The sequence below is a fragment of the Hydra viridissima genome, unplaced genomic scaffold, assembly GCF_058129835.1.
Source record: "Hydra viridissima isolate aposymbiotic clone 2 unplaced genomic scaffold, HvirCarnegie_v1 scaffold_9, whole genome shotgun sequence".
NCBI lineage: Eukaryota > Metazoa > Cnidaria > Hydrozoa > Anthoathecata > Hydridae > Hydra > Hydra viridissima.
This window is the reverse complement of record NW_028324308.1, coordinates 12,788,653-12,806,379: the sequence shown is the minus strand read 5'-3', so window position 1 is coordinate 12,806,379 and position 17,727 is coordinate 12,788,653. Positions and strand designations below refer to the sequence as shown.

The window sequence follows — 17,727 nt, the reverse complement described above, 5'->3', positions numbered from 1 at the left end:
AAACCTGTGTCTTTCAGTTATAAAAGTTAATGTTTGCAACGGGAGTAATTAATTTTGTTATTAAAGCCTAATTTTAAATTAATAAGTTTTAACAAGAAGTTTATTTGCACGAGATAATCAGAGAAGCCGAGCAGTGCATTCCCACATTTCAAATCGAATACAGCATGATATGAGCTCTTGCAAATTCAACATCTTTATAATTTGCTTTAAGTTATAATCGGAATTCAGGAATATTTTCAATTATAGTTAGTTACTGTGACCGTTGTAAACCACTGTTCAGCTAAAAATCTAAACCATTCACAATTAAAAACACATGTTAAATTTAAACCACGCGATTCTATCAAATTTGATACAAATTTAGATATTTTTTAGACAACAAAGTCTTGCCTAACTGATTGCTGTCCACACTTCAGGAAATTGTAGCAGTTGCCAATAAAATTCTCTAATTCCGAAAGGTAACCAAGAATATTAAGTTCAGAATATCTTTAGAATAGGAAGACCGATGTTGGTTGGAACCAGATGTCGAATGAAACACGGGAGATACCATCGCCTGATTGGAAACAGATTAAAACTGACTTTAAGAGTGAAACAAAAAACTGTCTCACTCTTTGGAACTTAGTTGAAGCCTAATTTCCTTAACGACGCCGAGTTTCTCTCAATGACGCCGAATATATTGTAAAGGAAAGTTTGTAAATTGAAAACACAAGTTGTTTCTAAAAACGTTTAAGTGCTCAACTCGGAAATATTTCACGGTAAAGATTGTAAATGTGCTGTTTCTGCTTTTATTTTTCATGGATAACTTTTCAAGTGGCTGAATAAAATAATAATGGTAACAATAACTTTATAGCCTAAATGCTACAATGTTGATTGTAACTGCAGTGTACAATTGAAACCCGTTCATGCTTATTTTTAACAAAATATTCTTATTTCTAATAAAAGATCGGGGGTTCCAAGAGTTATAATTGGAATAGTTTCTAGCTGGGTTGCACTTGCACCGGTCTATGGGCCTTTAACCAAGAGATATTTAATAAGTGTGACTTTGCTCCATCAGCTGTAACTGACACCATGTTACAGTTTGATTTCCTGTTACAAATTGATTTTTTAAAACACACGTTATATTTTAAATTATATATACGTTTATCCAAAAAACAGTATTTAAAGACATAAACGGCTCGGGCGTGTAGATTACTAATATAACATCGATATAATGACAGGTTATTACAACAATGTCAGCATAACATTGACAAGTAATGGTTCATTATTCAATTTCTTTACTTTAAAAAAAAAAAATCAATCTTTATTGCTTTTGTTATAATGATCGTTACATCAAGTTGTATTGAGAACAACCTTTAGTGAAGTGAAAAAGTGCTGATTTGCTGGTAAAATCATTACAGGTTTCACATCATCAACTCCGCAACTGAACTTGGTACAAATTGAATAAAGAACATCAAGACAAATAGGCCTTTGCTTCAGGCCATAAGCTTGACACTTTCTTTGCTTAAAGGTTTTATTTTAGATTTATAAAATTTTTGCTTCACTTTTAGATTTAATAAATTTTCCAATAGCTTCTTCCTTTTTCTTCTTGGCTTCTTCCTTTGCTGTTTGCTTTCGTTGCTTTTCTTTTTTTACTTTTAGTCACATGCATAACCTTTCCTTTAAATAAGCAGGGGATGAAATGGCCGATTCAGGTGTTTAAAACAATGTTAAAACTAGTGATGATGCTGGTTCTTCCCTTTGAATGCTTTGTTTGATGAGATCTTGATCTGTTAACATTTAAGACAAAAAGTGTTACACAATCTCTTTTTGGATTAGAAGTAAGGACCTTTTTTTAATGCCCATTTCCCCCATATATTGCCTAAGATGGTCATAAACCCCTCTCAACTGATCAGTTGCGTTAGGTTGAAAAGATAATTCTGTACTTGTTTGAGAATTTCTGTACTTGTGATAAAGATTTTTATTAACCTGGTTGAGCAATCAAGTTACGCAAGTTGTGTCCAAAGGAGTAACCAAATATGTTTGGAAAGTAGGTACATCAAATCGTCGTAACTGAATTATGAACTGTGCCCATCAGATAATAACAAAACAGGTTTTTCTATCCCCTTCTCAGTAAGTTAATCATCAAGTTCAAGACAAGCTGCCTTAAAACTGTTGTTATTTGACATCCCGGCTTTGAATATTTTTACAAGTAGATGACTAAATTTTTTCAACAGTGGGTGGTAACGCATTTCCTGTTTTCTTTCTGCATTTTTAAGCTCTGCTCACCTTTTACTTGTATATAACAAGCTTGTTAAAGACCCATCGACAGAATAATTCACAAAGTGCGGTGTCTATTCACCGTTGAAGATTCGTGTAGTGCCAATATCACGCTTCCAATCAGCATCGTCTACTTTTTCAGCTTTTTTCATAATACCGGCAATTTGAAGTTCTATTACAAGATTAACTAAATATGAATATAATATATAATATAAATGCCGCAAATTGGTTGCTAGTGTTCCTGAAAGAATTCAGGCTGTAATTAAATCTAAGGGAGGATACACGCGATATCAATTTACTACAATATGTTATTTGCTTTCATTTGTGACAAAATTGTCACCATTAGCTCTTCACATAAAAATTTTAAAAAAAATTCAATATCCTCTAAATTTAATAAAAAGCAATATTTTCAGTTAGCTAAGTCTTAAATTTAATTAATAAAACTAAAATTTCATTTTTCTTCACAGCTTTCTATTAAAAAAAAAAAAAAATATTTCTTTGTTCAAACATGGTGACAATATTGGCACATACTGTAGCTAATTAGTTATGTCGATTACGTTAACTTTATTCTATAGAGTAAACATAAGCAAAAAAGCAAAAAAGAATTAGAAAACTTACCGTCCGCCAGAGCAAATTTTGCATTAGGAGATAAATTAACAAACTTCTGGCCTCCTTTACATCTTTTACTCATGTAGTCCTTGTCTTTCAGATATCAAGAATGAGTTTGGTCAACTTGTTGCTTTATTGATGTTTGCAGACTCCTATTCCTGTTCTTCACATATTTTACTACATAAAAGTACTACAATAGCAAGCATAAAAGTATTACAATAGGAAAGTTTCTCACCAAAATTATTTGTATATGAAATTGATATGTATCAGCGTTTCCTAAAAATATGATTCTAAGCATTTCTGTGCATTGATAAGTACCAAAATTTGCAACAAATTACCATTTTTTATCTTTCTGTATAACCTTCTATTACTTGTTTCTCTATTTTTGTCCAGTGGAAACTAGACTTTAAGACCTTATAGCCTTGAACATTGTGCTCATCACAAAATATTACTACCTCCTCTATCTGCATGTTCTCTGCATCTGTGAACATTCTCCCCATTGTTACTTCTGCCTTGCTTTTTGCTCGCACAAATTACAATTTTCACACCCTTAGCTGAAATTTTAGCTTTTTTATCTAAATATGTATTTTACTAACTCTATTTAATCAAAAAGTTCATTGCTTATATATTAGTCGCTTACAGAACTTACCTAAATTTGCAACTTTGCAAGTTAGTATTTAGTGTTCTGCTTATGATTCAAACTAGGGAGTTTTGTCACGTGACATTTTATCGCGGAAAAAAATATATCGAAAGTTTTTGAAAAACTTCGTCCAAAAAACGCAACAAATGATTTTATGTAGGTGTCGAAGATTGAAAACCCACCCATGAAAATAAATAGTATATATGTATATATAGATGTTATTTTTTTTAGAAAAGGTTGCACTACAATAATATTTTTGGGGACATCGTTTTGCTTTAGAATTGATAAAGTTATTTAACTTTAAATGTTTCAGTTTTGTTTATATACAAGTAAATTAAGCTAATTCTTTCGTCCTCACATAAAAATAGATTCTGCAACTATTTATTTATTATGTCAATCAGTTTTTTTGTTTGTTTTTGGCAGTCTAATAGGGTGGGTTTTTTGTTTTCTAAGTGGAAATTTTATAAATTTCCCCCGTCTTTAGATATTTTATTGTTAACGCAATTTTTTACGCAAGAAAAAAAAAAGATGTTTTTTTTTTTCGGTGCCAAAAGTTTAATGAGAAACTTTAAGGAAATATTTCATAAAATGTATATGAATTGAAAATATTAAAACATGAATATCTTTGGAACTAAATAAGCTACAGAAGTGGTTGAAACCATTTTGAAAACAAAATATATTAAGGAATCCAATGCATTTTAAATAAAAAAGATTTACATCGGCTATAAAAATTGCCTAAGCTCCCTTTTCAAACACAGTTAGCTTCAACAACATCCTAAAATGTTTATCTTTTAAAAATGTTGCTAATTTTTTTTAACACGTAAAAAATACATTATAAACTTGGTCTGAAAAATCGCAAGGACATCTTTAGAATCAAGAGGTTATATATAATCAACAATGTAAAAATCAAAAGCACAAACCTAAACAATTTTATTTGGAAACATCAATATTGTTTTTGGGCTACCTATTTTGTGGTAATACATGTGTGTTTGTAATACATCAGACGTTTCTTCCAAGACTAAGTTAGCTGTAACTGTTTTTACTTACTGCAGATCAAGTAAAGTTAAAACACGTCAAATTTCAAGCCTGTAGTTTCATTGACTTCAAAGATACTGCCAATTATTTAAATGCAGTTTTTGGGGTACACGTACCGAAAAATTTAAAAGCTCTCCTGACAATAACAACAAAAATATTTCTAAAAAGGAAATCAAACCAAATCAACCATCAAAACCAAACGGAATGAACGAATTTTAAGCAACTCTAAACATATTCAAAGCAATTTTCCGCAAAAGTAAAGAAAAAAAAAAAAAAAAAATACTTAGAAGTGCTTTTTGTGTGGTTTTTGCGGTACCTATTATGCATAATTTTAAATTTAAGTTTCATCATAATTTAAATAAATAAAAATTCGGACGAGAATTAGATGCATATAACAACCTTATTTTACATCATTAAAAACTTGGTTTCTTCAAAATTACTCACTTTTTAAAAGATACACCCTGTAAGCATTCCCAGCAAGCACATAACGTTGAAACAACGTTGAAATAACGTTGATCAACGTCGATCAACATTATTTCACCGTTGTTTCAACGTTGTGTGCTTGCTGGGTTTACTCACTGCCATTGAAGTAAGTCTTATTTAGTATAGGTTCCTGTGATTAAAGTTTCAACAAGAAATTTACTCACAGCAAAAGAATATAAATACGCAAATATATTACTTTACACACGTTCTTTTTTTACAAACATGTTTTGAATCTACAAATGCTTTTAACAATAACATGTCTTGTAGCAGTAGTTAGTCATGAAGTCCTTCCAGTTTATGCAATTATGCTTCTGCCCATTACAGTATGTATCGCCTAAGTCATTTATGCAATCTAAATTTAAAATTGTTAGTTAAAAATACATTTTTACTCTGACTTCTCAGCAGAAAATATAAAACTCAGATTTGTAAATTAAAGATTTTGTAAATAAAAACAAACCAACAAAAATTTATGATTTTGTGATCTTTTGACTTGTTCAGAATTTTTTTTCCTAATCATTTAGTCTTCTTTCTATTAGCCGCAAGCGCCTTGCAGCCTGATTGGTTGAGTTAATAATCCATAAATTATGAATAAATAAAAATATATTATGAATAATTATAATCTATTAAACTTACTTTTGATTAAAAATGTTTTTCAAGGTTTTGAAGGAAAAGAAAAATTTTTTTCAGTTTTTGCATCAAGAAGATGCAAAACTGAAAAATTTTTTTTATTATTAGATTGTTTGTGTTAAATTATCTGTAACTATTCCAGTTACCCACAAATATTTGAAATTATGATTATGAAAATTTGCTTACTTGACGAAATTGTTGATTGTCGAGTTACTGTTGCTGTTGCTGTTCTTTTTGTTGTTGCTACTGTTGTTTGAGCTAAATTTAAATTACAAAAAAAATAAAACCAATAGCTATAAGGAATTGTTGACATTTTGTGTTTTTTGTATATTTAGGACCTAATTATCTACTTAAATAGGAAGAGTGAACCAGTTCTCTTCTAGTAGTGAAACAAATATATACTTTTAGTAATGGTGTTGAAATAACTATGCGAACTCCCGCATATGACTATTATCCACTCCCCCCTTTCTCTTTTTGTCAAGTTCCCAGCAAGCACACAACGTTGAAACAACGTTGAAATAACGTTGATCGACGTTGATCAACGTTATTTTAACGTTGTTTCAACGTTGTGTGCTTGCTGGGTTGGTTCGAACCCCTTCCCCCAAATGTGTTATGTAATATTTGAACAATCTCAAACAGTAATTCATACAAAGCTTATCAAAAGTAATTTCAAGAAACCATTATTTTGAATAAAATCTACATAGAAGTATAGAGCAGATAACATTTAACGTAAATACCTCCACAATAACACGTTTTATAGCAGTAATTAAGCATGTAGTCTTTCCACCCGTTAGTTTGACAATATTGTGCAGTTTGATAGCAGTCCGGAAAAACATCCTCACACACTATTTAAGAAAAGATATGTATGTATGTATGTATGTATGTATGTATGTATGTATGTATGTATGTATGTATGTATGTATGTATGTATGTATGTATGTATGTATGTATGTATGTATGTATGTATGTATGTATGTATGTATGTATGTATGTATGTATGTATGTATGTATGTATGTATGTATGTATGTATGTATGTATGTATGTATGTATGTATGTATGTATGTATGTATGTATGTATGTATGTATGTATGTATGTATGTATGTATGTATGTATGTATGTATGTATGTATGTATGTATGTATGTATGTATGTATGTATGTATGTATGTATGTATGTATGTATGTATGTATGTATGTATGTATGTATGTATGTATGTATGTATGTATGTATGTATGTATGTATGTATGTATGTATGTATGTATGTATGTATGTATGTATGTAAATGTATTTTTATAAGACAATACAACTAAACCTCGCTGTTGAGTTGTTGCTGCTTTAGTTACACTTGGGGGAGGTTGTGTGACTCCACCTTTTCCACCTTTATAAAAAAAACACGAAAATTAAACTTATTTAAACATTTTAAGCATCATTCATTTGATAGTCTTGAAAAAGAATTATATACTCACCGTAAAGCTCTTGGATTCGTCTCACATCGTCGTGGTGCAGCAAAAATGGATCTACATAACCTCCATAATAAGGAAACATGAGAGAACCTTTTACATCAGAGTGATCTAGACCAAGAGCATGACCAAATTCATGAGCTGCTACCCAAAAAAGATTGGTTCCACTTGTCGTTTTGTCTGTGAAGTGTTCGTCCTCATCAAAGTGTGCACGGCCATCGGGAGGGAAAAATGCATGCGCTAAAACACCTCCTGGTCCATCAAAGTCATAATTACAATTTGGATGAGCCTTATTTCCAAAACTAAAAAAAAAGTAAAAATTACAATAAAATACAATAAATGAATTTATAAGATATTATATCTTAATTTTATCGAATTGTGCAAATGATAAGTTATCAAAACTTTAACTTTAAAATGGCTAATTGCGTACATTAGTATACTAAACTTTTACTAGATTTAGTAAAATACTAAATAACAGAAAAATCTAAATAGTAACATTTAAGAAATCAAAAACAGATTACTCAATAACTAAATCGCTCCTTTCACTTGATTTCACTTGTTTAAAAACTAATGGAGTTACTTTGGCCCAGACTTCAAATGCTTCGGCCATAATTCTTGTCGTATCAGCTACACTTAAATCTGACGTATGGGTAAGGATTTTATATGTTAAAGCATTTTTTGTCCACTTGGTTGGAGACTGAAAACCAATAGGTTGGTGATCTGGTAAACCACAACGAGGCTTTGACATTTGCTGTATTGTTTGTTTGTCTAAAACTCCAGTTTGCGGCAAATTTGAAAAGCGTTGCATGCTCCGTATTGCCACAGAGAGATCAATTAGATTATTTTTCTCTTGCGACAAGTAACCAAATTTCTTTAAAAAAATCTACAAATAAATGTAATTAGGAAATTTGTACAAATTTGGATTATTGCCTTCGCTCAATATTTATAAAGTCAAAAAGGTACCAGCGGGTCCATTCCTGCCACTCCTACAACCACCAAAAATAGCATTAAAATTTTCAGGGTCATCTTACTTGAATACGATAAGAAAGTATCTCTCTCTCAAAGTTTATGAGAGTATTTGAAGTTAGAGAGTTCAGTTTTTGCAACATATATAAGCAATAAACAAAATTGGGAAAATATTTGTTCATTTGCATTTCTGTTTAAGCAATAGAAAGCATGAGCAAATGCATTTTTATTTAAAGTACACAACTACATATTGAATTTAGGTACAGAATCTATAGTGTATAGGTACAACTGCACATAGAATATAGGTACAGCTGCATGTGTTTATAAATTTGTTGCTAAAAAAATCTCTATTTTTGCTTATGTAACTTAGTAACGTTGCTTAGTTTGACAAATAAATTGTGCACCCCTTAATGAAAACGAATAGTCAGCACTCGTAAAGCGGAGTTTTACAAAAAAAAGTTGTTTTTTTTTTATAAAAAAAATATATTTTGAAGCTGTATAGAAATTTGTTTTTAACTTGTTGAGTTTGTTAAGCTTTAATTTTCTTTTTGCTGAAGAGAACTTTGAACAACCCGTCTTGTAAATAGGACTAAATTCTTTTTCATTTTTTTCGCATGCAGTTGTTATTTGTATGCTTTTGTCATTTACATGTTGTTGTCTGCAACTTTGGCTCAATTAACAAGTTGTTTACTAGACAATATTTCGCCTTGACATCGTTTACTTTTACAAAGTTTTGTGATAATTTTTCTTAAGTGGGTAAACTTTTAAAGACGCCTGTTACAACAATCTACGGATGGTGAAAGACCGGATATTTTTCAGATGTAAATGCTTTGATTCTTTTTCAATAAATTCGTGGAGAAATGATATTTCAATTTAAATAGTAGAGTATTTTGTACCGTTTTACAAAAAATTTTACAAATCGACTCAGTTTTAAATTGAAATAAAAATCTTGGAATCAAAACAAACGAATTGCTTTTTTTATTTTTTATTTTTCTCAGATCAAGGCAGCCAACAAGAAATTTTCCTAATTAAATTTTTAGATTTTTCAGAATTTCCTTAAATTTCTTTCTAATCGCAAACAAAATGATTCGGAGGAAAATGCATTACAAATTATCGAAAAATCTTAAATAGAATTAAAGAAAAAAAAAAAAAAAAAAAAGGGGGGGGGGGGGAGCAGATTTTCTTTATCTTTAAAGGTAGCGTAAAATATCCACTAGAGTTAAATTCACCATGTTTTACTTTCATAGGACAGGCTCCTGTCTGCAGGAATTGCTAAAATTAGGTCAACAAGCTGTTCTAGGCATAATGCTTTGGAGAAATCAAGTACTATTTCGACTTTTGTGCTGTTCCAAATCTGAAACTTTAATTGAATAATGAATTTATTACAGTTTTTTTACCAATATATTACAGTTTTTTTTTCTCTTCCAAAAAAAAAAACAGTCAAAATAATGACACTAACAAGTATCTCCAAAAATAAAAGCCGTCATTTTGACGTGAAAATGACATTTCAACTGATATTTTTTACAAAGACTTATTCAATATAAATTATGTTTTTTAATTTAATAACTTGTACAAACTTGTGATCTGGATTATTAAATGTAAAAATTTAACCAAAAAATAAACTTGTGAAGAACTCATTTAGCCAAACTTCAACAAAGCTCCGCTAATAAAAACAAATACGTCTTTTTTTTTCAAAAATCAATTTCTAAATTAAAGTGTTTTTTTGAGATTTTCAAATTTGTTACTTTTAAATTCATATTTTCATTAAATTCGTGCAAGAAAAAAAAGAAGCTCAGAAAGTTCGTTACATCCTCCAAACCGCCAGCAGTCAGGAAATTTGTTATAAAACTAAAACAATAACAAAAAAACTTTGCGGAAAAAAATTAACGAAATATTGAACGAAGATAACAAACTAATTTATATGCTGTACATAACATACAGAACACAACCAGGCAAAAAATGTTTCTAAAAAGTTAAGAAGAAAGTTACAAAAGCAGTTTTTAAACTTTGATACTGGTAAAGTTATGATGCCAAAAATAATAAAGTTAACAGCATTGCTTCGTTTTTGCGTTGTCGTTTTTTTGCAGATCAACTCTTTCTCCTTTAACGTGAGGGACTTGAGTCTTTATTTTGCTCAACTGTATTTCGTGCAGTTTTCTTATTGTAAAATTAAAAGCGTCTTCGACGTTAGTGGAATCTAACGCCGATGTTTCAATAAATAGCATTTTGTGCTGTTCGGCAAACTCTTGAGCATCTTCTGCATTAACAGCTCTCAAATGCTTCAAGTCGCATTTATTCCCGACCAACATAACTACAATATCAGGATCAGCATGCTCACGAAGCTCGGTCAACCATCTTTCCACATTTACAAATGTTTTCAATTTCGATATGTCGTATGTGATAAGAGCGCCACATGCACCACGATAATAGGCGTTAGTAATAGCTCTGTACCGCTCTTGACCTGCTGTATCCCAAACCTGTGAAAACATTTTACCAACTATATCTCCGTCTTAATATTATTATCTCCTTAGTAAGAAGTTACTTTGCAAACATATTCTTACAATTTTTTTACACGCACGAAAAGAATGATTTAAATATATTAGGAAAGATTAGACTGTTATCACTGAGACGACTGAAACAAATATTTGAGATTTCCATCAAAGTTTATAATTGATTACCTGTGCTTTTATTGTCTTTCCAAGAGCGCTGATTGTCCTTGTTGCAAACTCTACACCAATGGTAGACTTAGATTCTGCATCAAATTCATTTCTTGTAAAGCGGGAAAGCAAACATGATTTTCCAACACCTGAATCGCCGGTTAGAACAATTTTGTACAAAAAGTCATATTGTTCATTGCCAGAGCCCATTCCAAAATGCAAAAATTATGATATATAAAGATATATTAGGAAGTTTAAATTTTTTGACAATATGTTTTTATTAAACAAAACTTAAATTGCCTAAAAAAGTCAAAAAAGCAACATATTATCATCATCATCATCATCATCATCATCATCATCATCATCATCATCATCATCATCATCATCATCATCATCATCATCATCATCATCATCATCATCATCATCATCATCATCATCATCATCATCATCATCATCATCATCATCATCATCATCATCATCATCATCATCATCATCATCATCATCATCATCATCATCATCATCATCATCATCATCATCATCATCATCATCATCATCATCATCATCATCATCATCATCATCATCATTACCACCACCACCACCACCACCACCACCACCACCACCACCACCACCACTACTACCACCACCTCCTCCTCCTCCTCCTCCTCCTCCTCCTCCTCCTCCTCCTCCTCCTCCTCCTCCTTGTCAACTAGTAAACAAAAAATAATGTTAAAAATACAAAACTCTTTCAAAACAAATTTTTTTATTAAACAAATTTCAATGGCTCTTATCAAAATGTGAAGAAGACAGATAGAAAACATTACTTTCAAAGCAACCAAAGATCATGTATTTGCTGACAAAATAATTACACAGCTATTATCAACACTGTCATTTATTAATCCACCAAATAGTAAAACTTCATTTACTCCAGCATTGGCTGTAAACAATTTTCTACTCAAGGGTGAAGGAGAAAGATATTTATAATCAGACCATGTGCACAAAGATTTGTTAAGCACTTCTCTACAGTTAAGTATATACATCTGTAGGTAGCGTCGTGACATGGATGGCAAATTTCCAGTCCGAAAACGACCACATGAGCAATTCACATCATTTTCTATACAAAAAAAATTATCTTAAAGACAAATCTAGATTTGTTTTTAAGAAAAATAAAGAAAATTGTGGAAAAAATTACACTTAACTTCACCAAAAGAAATTGTTAATGTAACAAAATACATAATCTAAGATGTAAAATCTAACAAAAATAATATTAAGTTGATAAAAAAACTTACAGCTTTCAAACCAATATTTTTTAGCACTTTTTACATGGAAGAACATAATAGTTTTTTGATGAGCACAGAATGGTGCTCTTGAGCAGAATTGTATATACCATAACATCACTCTCCTTAGCTTAATTATCTTATATAGCAAACAACATTCCCATAGAACTATTATCTGCTTTTCCTTACGCTAATCTTATTTGAATTTACAACACCTACTTAAAGGGCCATCAATTTTTTTAAGGAAACTGCTGTGCTTACAGTTCTGTGTCTGCTTTTCCTTATTGCAGTGAGTAAAATCTTGCAATATGTTAAATTTTGAGTGATACATGAAAGCAAGATGTATATCTATTACAAACATGTGAAAAGACATTTTAAAAAATATATAGCAAATGCTACCAATTACTACACTACAGATTTTGTTGCTGTTGCTATCATTGAGTTGTACATCACAAATACATTCCCTTTAAGGAATGAGCTGTTCCTTGAAGGAAACATATTTTCAATGTACAACCAACTATGGGGATATTCAAAACCAAATCTCCCAACTTTTGAAGATTGCTAATCAACTTGATACTTTTTAGACGTGTTATGATGTCACTTGATCTGTAAAATTTACCAATCAGTTGTAACAGGAATTATAACTTTATTTTGTAGTTGAAATTATAAAAGAAATTGTAATTAACATTTAACTGGAATTATAGTTGCACTTATAACTGAAATATTTTAACTAAGTACATTTTTTATTTTGCATAATGTCTTTTAAAAAATAGAAGTTCCAATCTTTCTTTCCCATTTTCACTGCTAAAACCCATACCCTGCACTTTAGTATAGGTTTCAACAGTAGCTCAGCATATTTCAGTAAAAGCTAATTTCAAGTATGTTAATTAGGGTGTCCAAAAAAAAAAAAGTTTGTAAAGTTTGTGGTTTCACCCCCCATAAAGTTTCCTTTTGTTGAATTATGATCATTGGTCTTTAAGAGGATCAAAGTATTGTATTTAACAGCCAAAATGCATTAAAAACACTGAAAAGTTGGCGATAATAAGTTTTCTCACAGAGAAGGTTATGTTATCTATTTTTGCTTATTTTTAGGTGATAAATACAAATATAACACAGTAAAGTTTTTCTCACTTTTATTTCAAGACATATGGTGGTCCAAACTGAGCAAGAAACACCAATTCAACTTATAACACAACACACATTTACAACAAGTAATTATTGAAATTTGCCTGTTCATAGAATTGGGAAACATCCACAGCAAGTAAACCACAACTGTATGTAGGCTAAAACAAGAAATCAATTGAATCTTTGAAGTGTTTGAAATTCATTGGTTTTGAGCTGAATAATGGCCTCATTTCCTTCAAGCAACAGCTCCATACCAATCAGTAAACTAGCAAGTGACAGTAGCTCTAAATAATCTTCCCTTGGATGATTCCTGTTCAGCTGCTACTGAATGAACTTTTGCAGATCATGTGGTGCCTGGAGTAGTGGAACACTCCTGGGCAATGGCTGTTTATGATTCAGTTGACTCCACTTTTCCTGAAAGCATTTGAATAGTAAAATATCAGAACCTGATGAAGGCCCAAAGCAAACCATGAAAGCATCAGACAGCAGGACTTCTAACATGTGACATCTGCATAGTAACTAGAGCAGGTTTCAGCCTAATTTGTCCAACAAGCACCAACAAGCAGCCAACAAACGCCACTAAACTTGCCAGTATTGGCAGCAGTGGTGTCAAAACACATAAATGCACTGTTATTCCCAGGTAACTTTTATTACCAACCGACCAAATATCAGTAATGAAAAAGATATATAAAACAGCTAACAAATTTATTTGATTTAGTATAGTCATGTGCTATCAATTTAACCACGCTACCAATTTGTTATAGAGCATAATAATTACTTTTCAATTTAATTTTGTTATGCAACAATATTTTGCCACTTTAATTGTTTAAAAATTTAAAACAAAGTGGCAAAATGTTGTTGCATAACAGTATGGAATAGATTTCTGATTGTACTGTCTATAGTCATTTTAAATTTTTGGTACCCTGCATTAGAGAGCACAGTGCAACAGAGAGAAAATGGAAAGACACATAAGTGCTTTTATTCGTAAAGTTTTCTATATTCAAAATATTGGTAGCCTTTACCCTGTTAATGTTAAATTGAAGATTGACAGGGAAATTTTGATTGGATTTGTGAAGCTTTGAAAGAAAAGCATTTAATTTTAATCTAGTTCATTTCTTTTATTATAAATTCACCTGTAAATAAATTCTCTGCAATTACATTAACTGCACAAAGTGAGCAAGTTAGCATTCAAAATAGTTACAGAATGTTAAAAGCAATGCTTAAAAATAGCATAAAAATCTAACCATTATTTCATTTATTTTTTTAAAATCATTTAAAACATTTGTAAAACCAAATTTACTCAGATTGTTCATAGTTGTTGGTTTTAGATACTTCACAAGATGTATGTATAAAGTAAAACAACCTACCTGAAGGAGCATCTTTTGGTAAATTATAAGTCTGGATAGGAACCATACAGAATGGACACTCCTTTTCTTCACTAAATGTAATTATATCGCCATTAACCATCACTGAAGCATGACACCATAAATCTGGTGCTTCACTCAAAGTATTGTTTACTTGCACTTGAGACCAGCACCAAGAAATTACATTTAACAACCATACATCACCAAATAACTGAAAAAATATGCATATGTTTATATAACAAATTTAGCAAATATAAAACTTATCAATACTTTAAAACTTTACATTATGTAAATTTAAATGTACTATTCTAATAAACTTTAAGTAAGTTACATTTTACAATACCTTGTTTGCATCACCCCCACATCCACCAATTATAAGTATTGTGGTATCATTCAAAGTAAACTGAAACATTTTTGAAATATAATATACATAATAAATCAAAAGACGTATATAAATAATTTTAGAGTTAAAATGGATATTCAAGTTGAACAAGAACCATTGGATATAGCAATTAGCAATACAAGACAGAAGAGAGTCTTTGAAAAAATCAGTAAAGTTGGTCAGATTGATTGTTCTATAAAACAACAGACTGACATAGAATTCAAAAGAATTATCAAAGACCAAAGCTAACTAAGTCTCACAGAAGTACTGGGAAGCATTTTAAACAGTAAAACTCAACTAGTAGTAGATTGGTAGAGAAATATCAACATACTGATAAAACTGAAAGATTTTTTGGACTGAGGAGAAAGCATTTTGTAAGATAGAATTAAATTTAAACCTTACAAAAATCTCAAAGTGGAACATATCTCATGAAGTAAAAGCACTAGGCGAATTTCTAGCTGGAAAGTAAACAAAAAACCTTTGTCAGTAAAAGCATTTGCAAAAAAGATTGCAGTACTACAAAGACCACTTAGATTAGAGCAGTGGTCAAACATTATCTAGAGTGATGAGTCTTCCTGTCTTGTTTTACAATGGTTGATCTCACTGTTGGAAAAAACTGGGAAAGGTTTTAACACTCAGACTTTCAAGTCAATTATCAAACATGACAAAAAGATAATTACTTGGAGTTGCTTTAGCGTACACAAAGTTGGAAAACTACACCGGGTTAGTGGAGTTTTTTTGCCAGCTGTATATTGCAACATCTTAGTTAATCAACTTAGACCTAGTATAGAAGAACTATTTTCTCAAAGGTGACTACCTGTTTCAGCAGGATAATGGTCTGAAGCATATAGCATGGTTGAAAAGGAGATAACTAGAGTCCAAATTGATGCCAGTTATGCCTTGGCCAGCACAGTCTCCTGATTTAAACTTAACAAAAAACCTTTGGTCTACATTGGATAGAAAACTAAGCACTGCAGGTCAACAAATGAGTTCGAAATGGATTGCTAGTTGATTTACTAAATATACTATTGAGATGTGGGTAAATAAAAGGATTGATAAAATCAACTGAATACCAGCTTAAAAGAAATATTTTTTTGTGTAAAAAGTTTTTTTCTATAACTCTTAAGTGACTAAAGCTAAAAACTAATTTTAAACTCTTACTTGCGAATGGCCAAACCTTTCAGATGGTTTTTGGCTGCGGATATGTGGACGACTCCATGCAAGAGTTTCCAAACAAAACACCCACACATCATTAAGTCTTTAAGTAGATAAATTAAATTAAAAACTTAATGAGAAATATTTCAAAATCTTATAAAAACCTGAAAACCTGGTTTGAAGTTAGAAACTAGTTATTAAAGAAAATGACAGACACTTTGGCCTAGTGAAAAAATGGATAAATAGAAAAAACTCTTGATTAACCTATTACTCCTTTGAGATCCTCCAAACACAACCATTTTATCTTGAATAATTGATGCACTATGACCAGCCCTAGCAGTAGGTGAACATGTAAGATTTAACCTCTCCCACTTTGACTCCTGAACATGGAATATCTGGGTGTCATCAAAGAATCTTGGGCCAATAATCACTCTGTTTCTAGGTGGTTGACACCAACCACCAAAAATGATGAGTTTACCCAGATAAGGTAAAGTTCTATAAAGATGCTTAGTTGGTTTTTGTTTGTATGCTACCATGCTACAACACTCTCTTGGAGCAGGCATTAAACCTTCTGTTTTAACTTTCTGCCATGTTCGCATTGATAAATCTAATTTATATAAGTCATTATAAGTACTTGAACTGTAATTAGATTCAGAAGTTGAGCCACAAAAAACATACAAATATTGTCCAAGGACAACAGCAGAATGTGAGAACCTTGGATAAGGGACATTTGGATTAGGTAATTGTACTTTTGATCGTCTTGTTTTTCCTGACCGAATACCTGGTACCAAAGTATCTATTATGTCATAAGAAGATTGTTTATGTATTTGCCATTTTATATTACCAGTTTGAAGACTTTCATAAAATATTTTTTTATTATGTAATTCATTAGTTGATATTATATGATTCCATTTTCGATTTACAAGTTTTGAATTTTTATTATCTGTGTATGGAGACAAATAAGAAAATATTTTTATAATTATTTCGTCTGGAAGTTCATTAAAGTAACATAAGGGGACATCCTCCTCAATTTCTTCTATGTCAATGTTTTCCATCATGATTTTTCTTATAGGGGCAATACAGACATGCCGGCGTTACACGCGTATTTCTTTATTGTAAGATCACCGAACTAAAAAAGATCAACTTAAAATCATGTTATAAGTATAATTAGAATTTTGTAAATCAATGTGAAATTTAATAATTCAATTATGAAACAATTATGGCTAATTGCCAGAAATTCAATCGAGATAAAAACTTCAGATTAGTGCAACAATAATTACTAGAGGGAACTTTTTAAAAATTATTACATGTAAATATACACCATTTTTGACCTGTCAGGCTACAAATTATGGTGTTTAATCCCCTCATTTAAAATGTATTAGTCGTTAACAATAACGGTTTATTCTGTCATTTAACTTAGCGGCTTTTTCAGTTGTTTTTGTTCGCTTTTTTTTTTTTTTCTATAAAATTTTTTATTTTTTATCGGAAACGCGATGTAAACTCAGAAAAAGAGCTGGGAGTGTGCTATTGTTTACCCTACCAAATACAAAAAAGCCAAAGTTTCACCTTGATCGGGAAGACATCAGCTCGTGCCTAATCGGACTTGAAGTTTAAGAATTTTGATTAACTCGATTTTTGGCTTACGTTCGTGATATAAGTACTTTAAGACGAATCGGCATTGGCGTTTTGATTTTCC

The 17,727-nt window shown here is 31.0% G+C and overlaps 4 protein-coding genes across 5 annotated transcripts; all 4 read right to left on the bottom strand.

Annotated features, from left to right (window-relative positions):
- Positions 1-1,800: 1,800 nt before the first annotated feature.
- Positions 1,801-3,986, bottom strand: LOC149884124 (uncharacterized). Of its 2 annotated transcripts, none has more exons than XM_090099291.1 (2): positions 2,872-3,986; positions 1,801-2,440 (listed from the first exon to the last, which is right to left on the bottom strand). In XM_090099291.1, the coding sequence occupies exons 1-2, from the start codon at positions 2,942-2,944 to the stop codon at positions 2,328-2,330; spliced, it is 186 nt and encodes a 61-aa protein (XP_089955417.1). In that variant the 5' UTR covers positions 2,945-3,986; the 3' UTR covers positions 1,801-2,327. The 2 variants fall into 2 exon arrangements, with proteins under 2 accessions (XP_089955417.1, XP_089955418.1); XM_090099292.1 differs by having other exon boundaries at positions 2,203-2,425; positions 2,872-3,044.
- A 1,224-nt stretch (positions 3,987-5,210) lies between these two features.
- On the bottom strand, positions 5,211-8,220 carry LOC145186122 (matrilysin-like). The gene is made up of 7 exons (XM_090099288.1): positions 8,072-8,220; positions 7,630-7,991; positions 7,115-7,410; positions 6,961-7,026; positions 6,385-6,492; positions 5,834-5,905; positions 5,211-5,372 (listed from the first exon to the last, which is right to left on the bottom strand). The coding sequence occupies exons 1-7, from the start codon at positions 8,132-8,134 to the stop codon at positions 5,266-5,268; spliced, it is 1,074 nt and encodes a 357-aa protein (XP_089955414.1). The 5' UTR covers positions 8,135-8,220; the 3' UTR covers positions 5,211-5,265.
- A 1,190-nt stretch (positions 8,221-9,410) lies between these two features.
- LOC145185702 (ras-related protein Rab-11B-like) lies at positions 9,411-11,061 on the bottom strand. Its single transcript, XM_080061691.2, has 2 exons — positions 10,753-11,061; positions 9,411-10,551 (listed from the first exon to the last, which is right to left on the bottom strand). Exons 1-2 carry the CDS (start codon positions 10,939-10,941, stop codon positions 10,120-10,122), a joined length of 621 nt encoding a protein of 206 aa, XP_079917817.2. The 5' UTR covers positions 10,942-11,061; the 3' UTR covers positions 9,411-10,119.
- A 491-nt stretch (positions 11,062-11,552) lies between these two features.
- Positions 11,553-17,305, bottom strand: LOC145185709 (F-box only protein 42-like). Its single transcript, XM_080061696.2, has 5 exons — positions 16,296-17,305; positions 16,038-16,134; positions 14,838-14,897; positions 14,498-14,705; positions 11,553-11,842 (listed from the first exon to the last, which is right to left on the bottom strand). The coding sequence occupies exons 1-5, from the start codon at positions 17,087-17,089 to the stop codon at positions 11,571-11,573; spliced, it is 1,431 nt and encodes a 476-aa protein (XP_079917822.2). The 5' UTR covers positions 17,090-17,305; the 3' UTR covers positions 11,553-11,570.
- Positions 17,306-17,727: the final 422 nt, after the last annotated feature.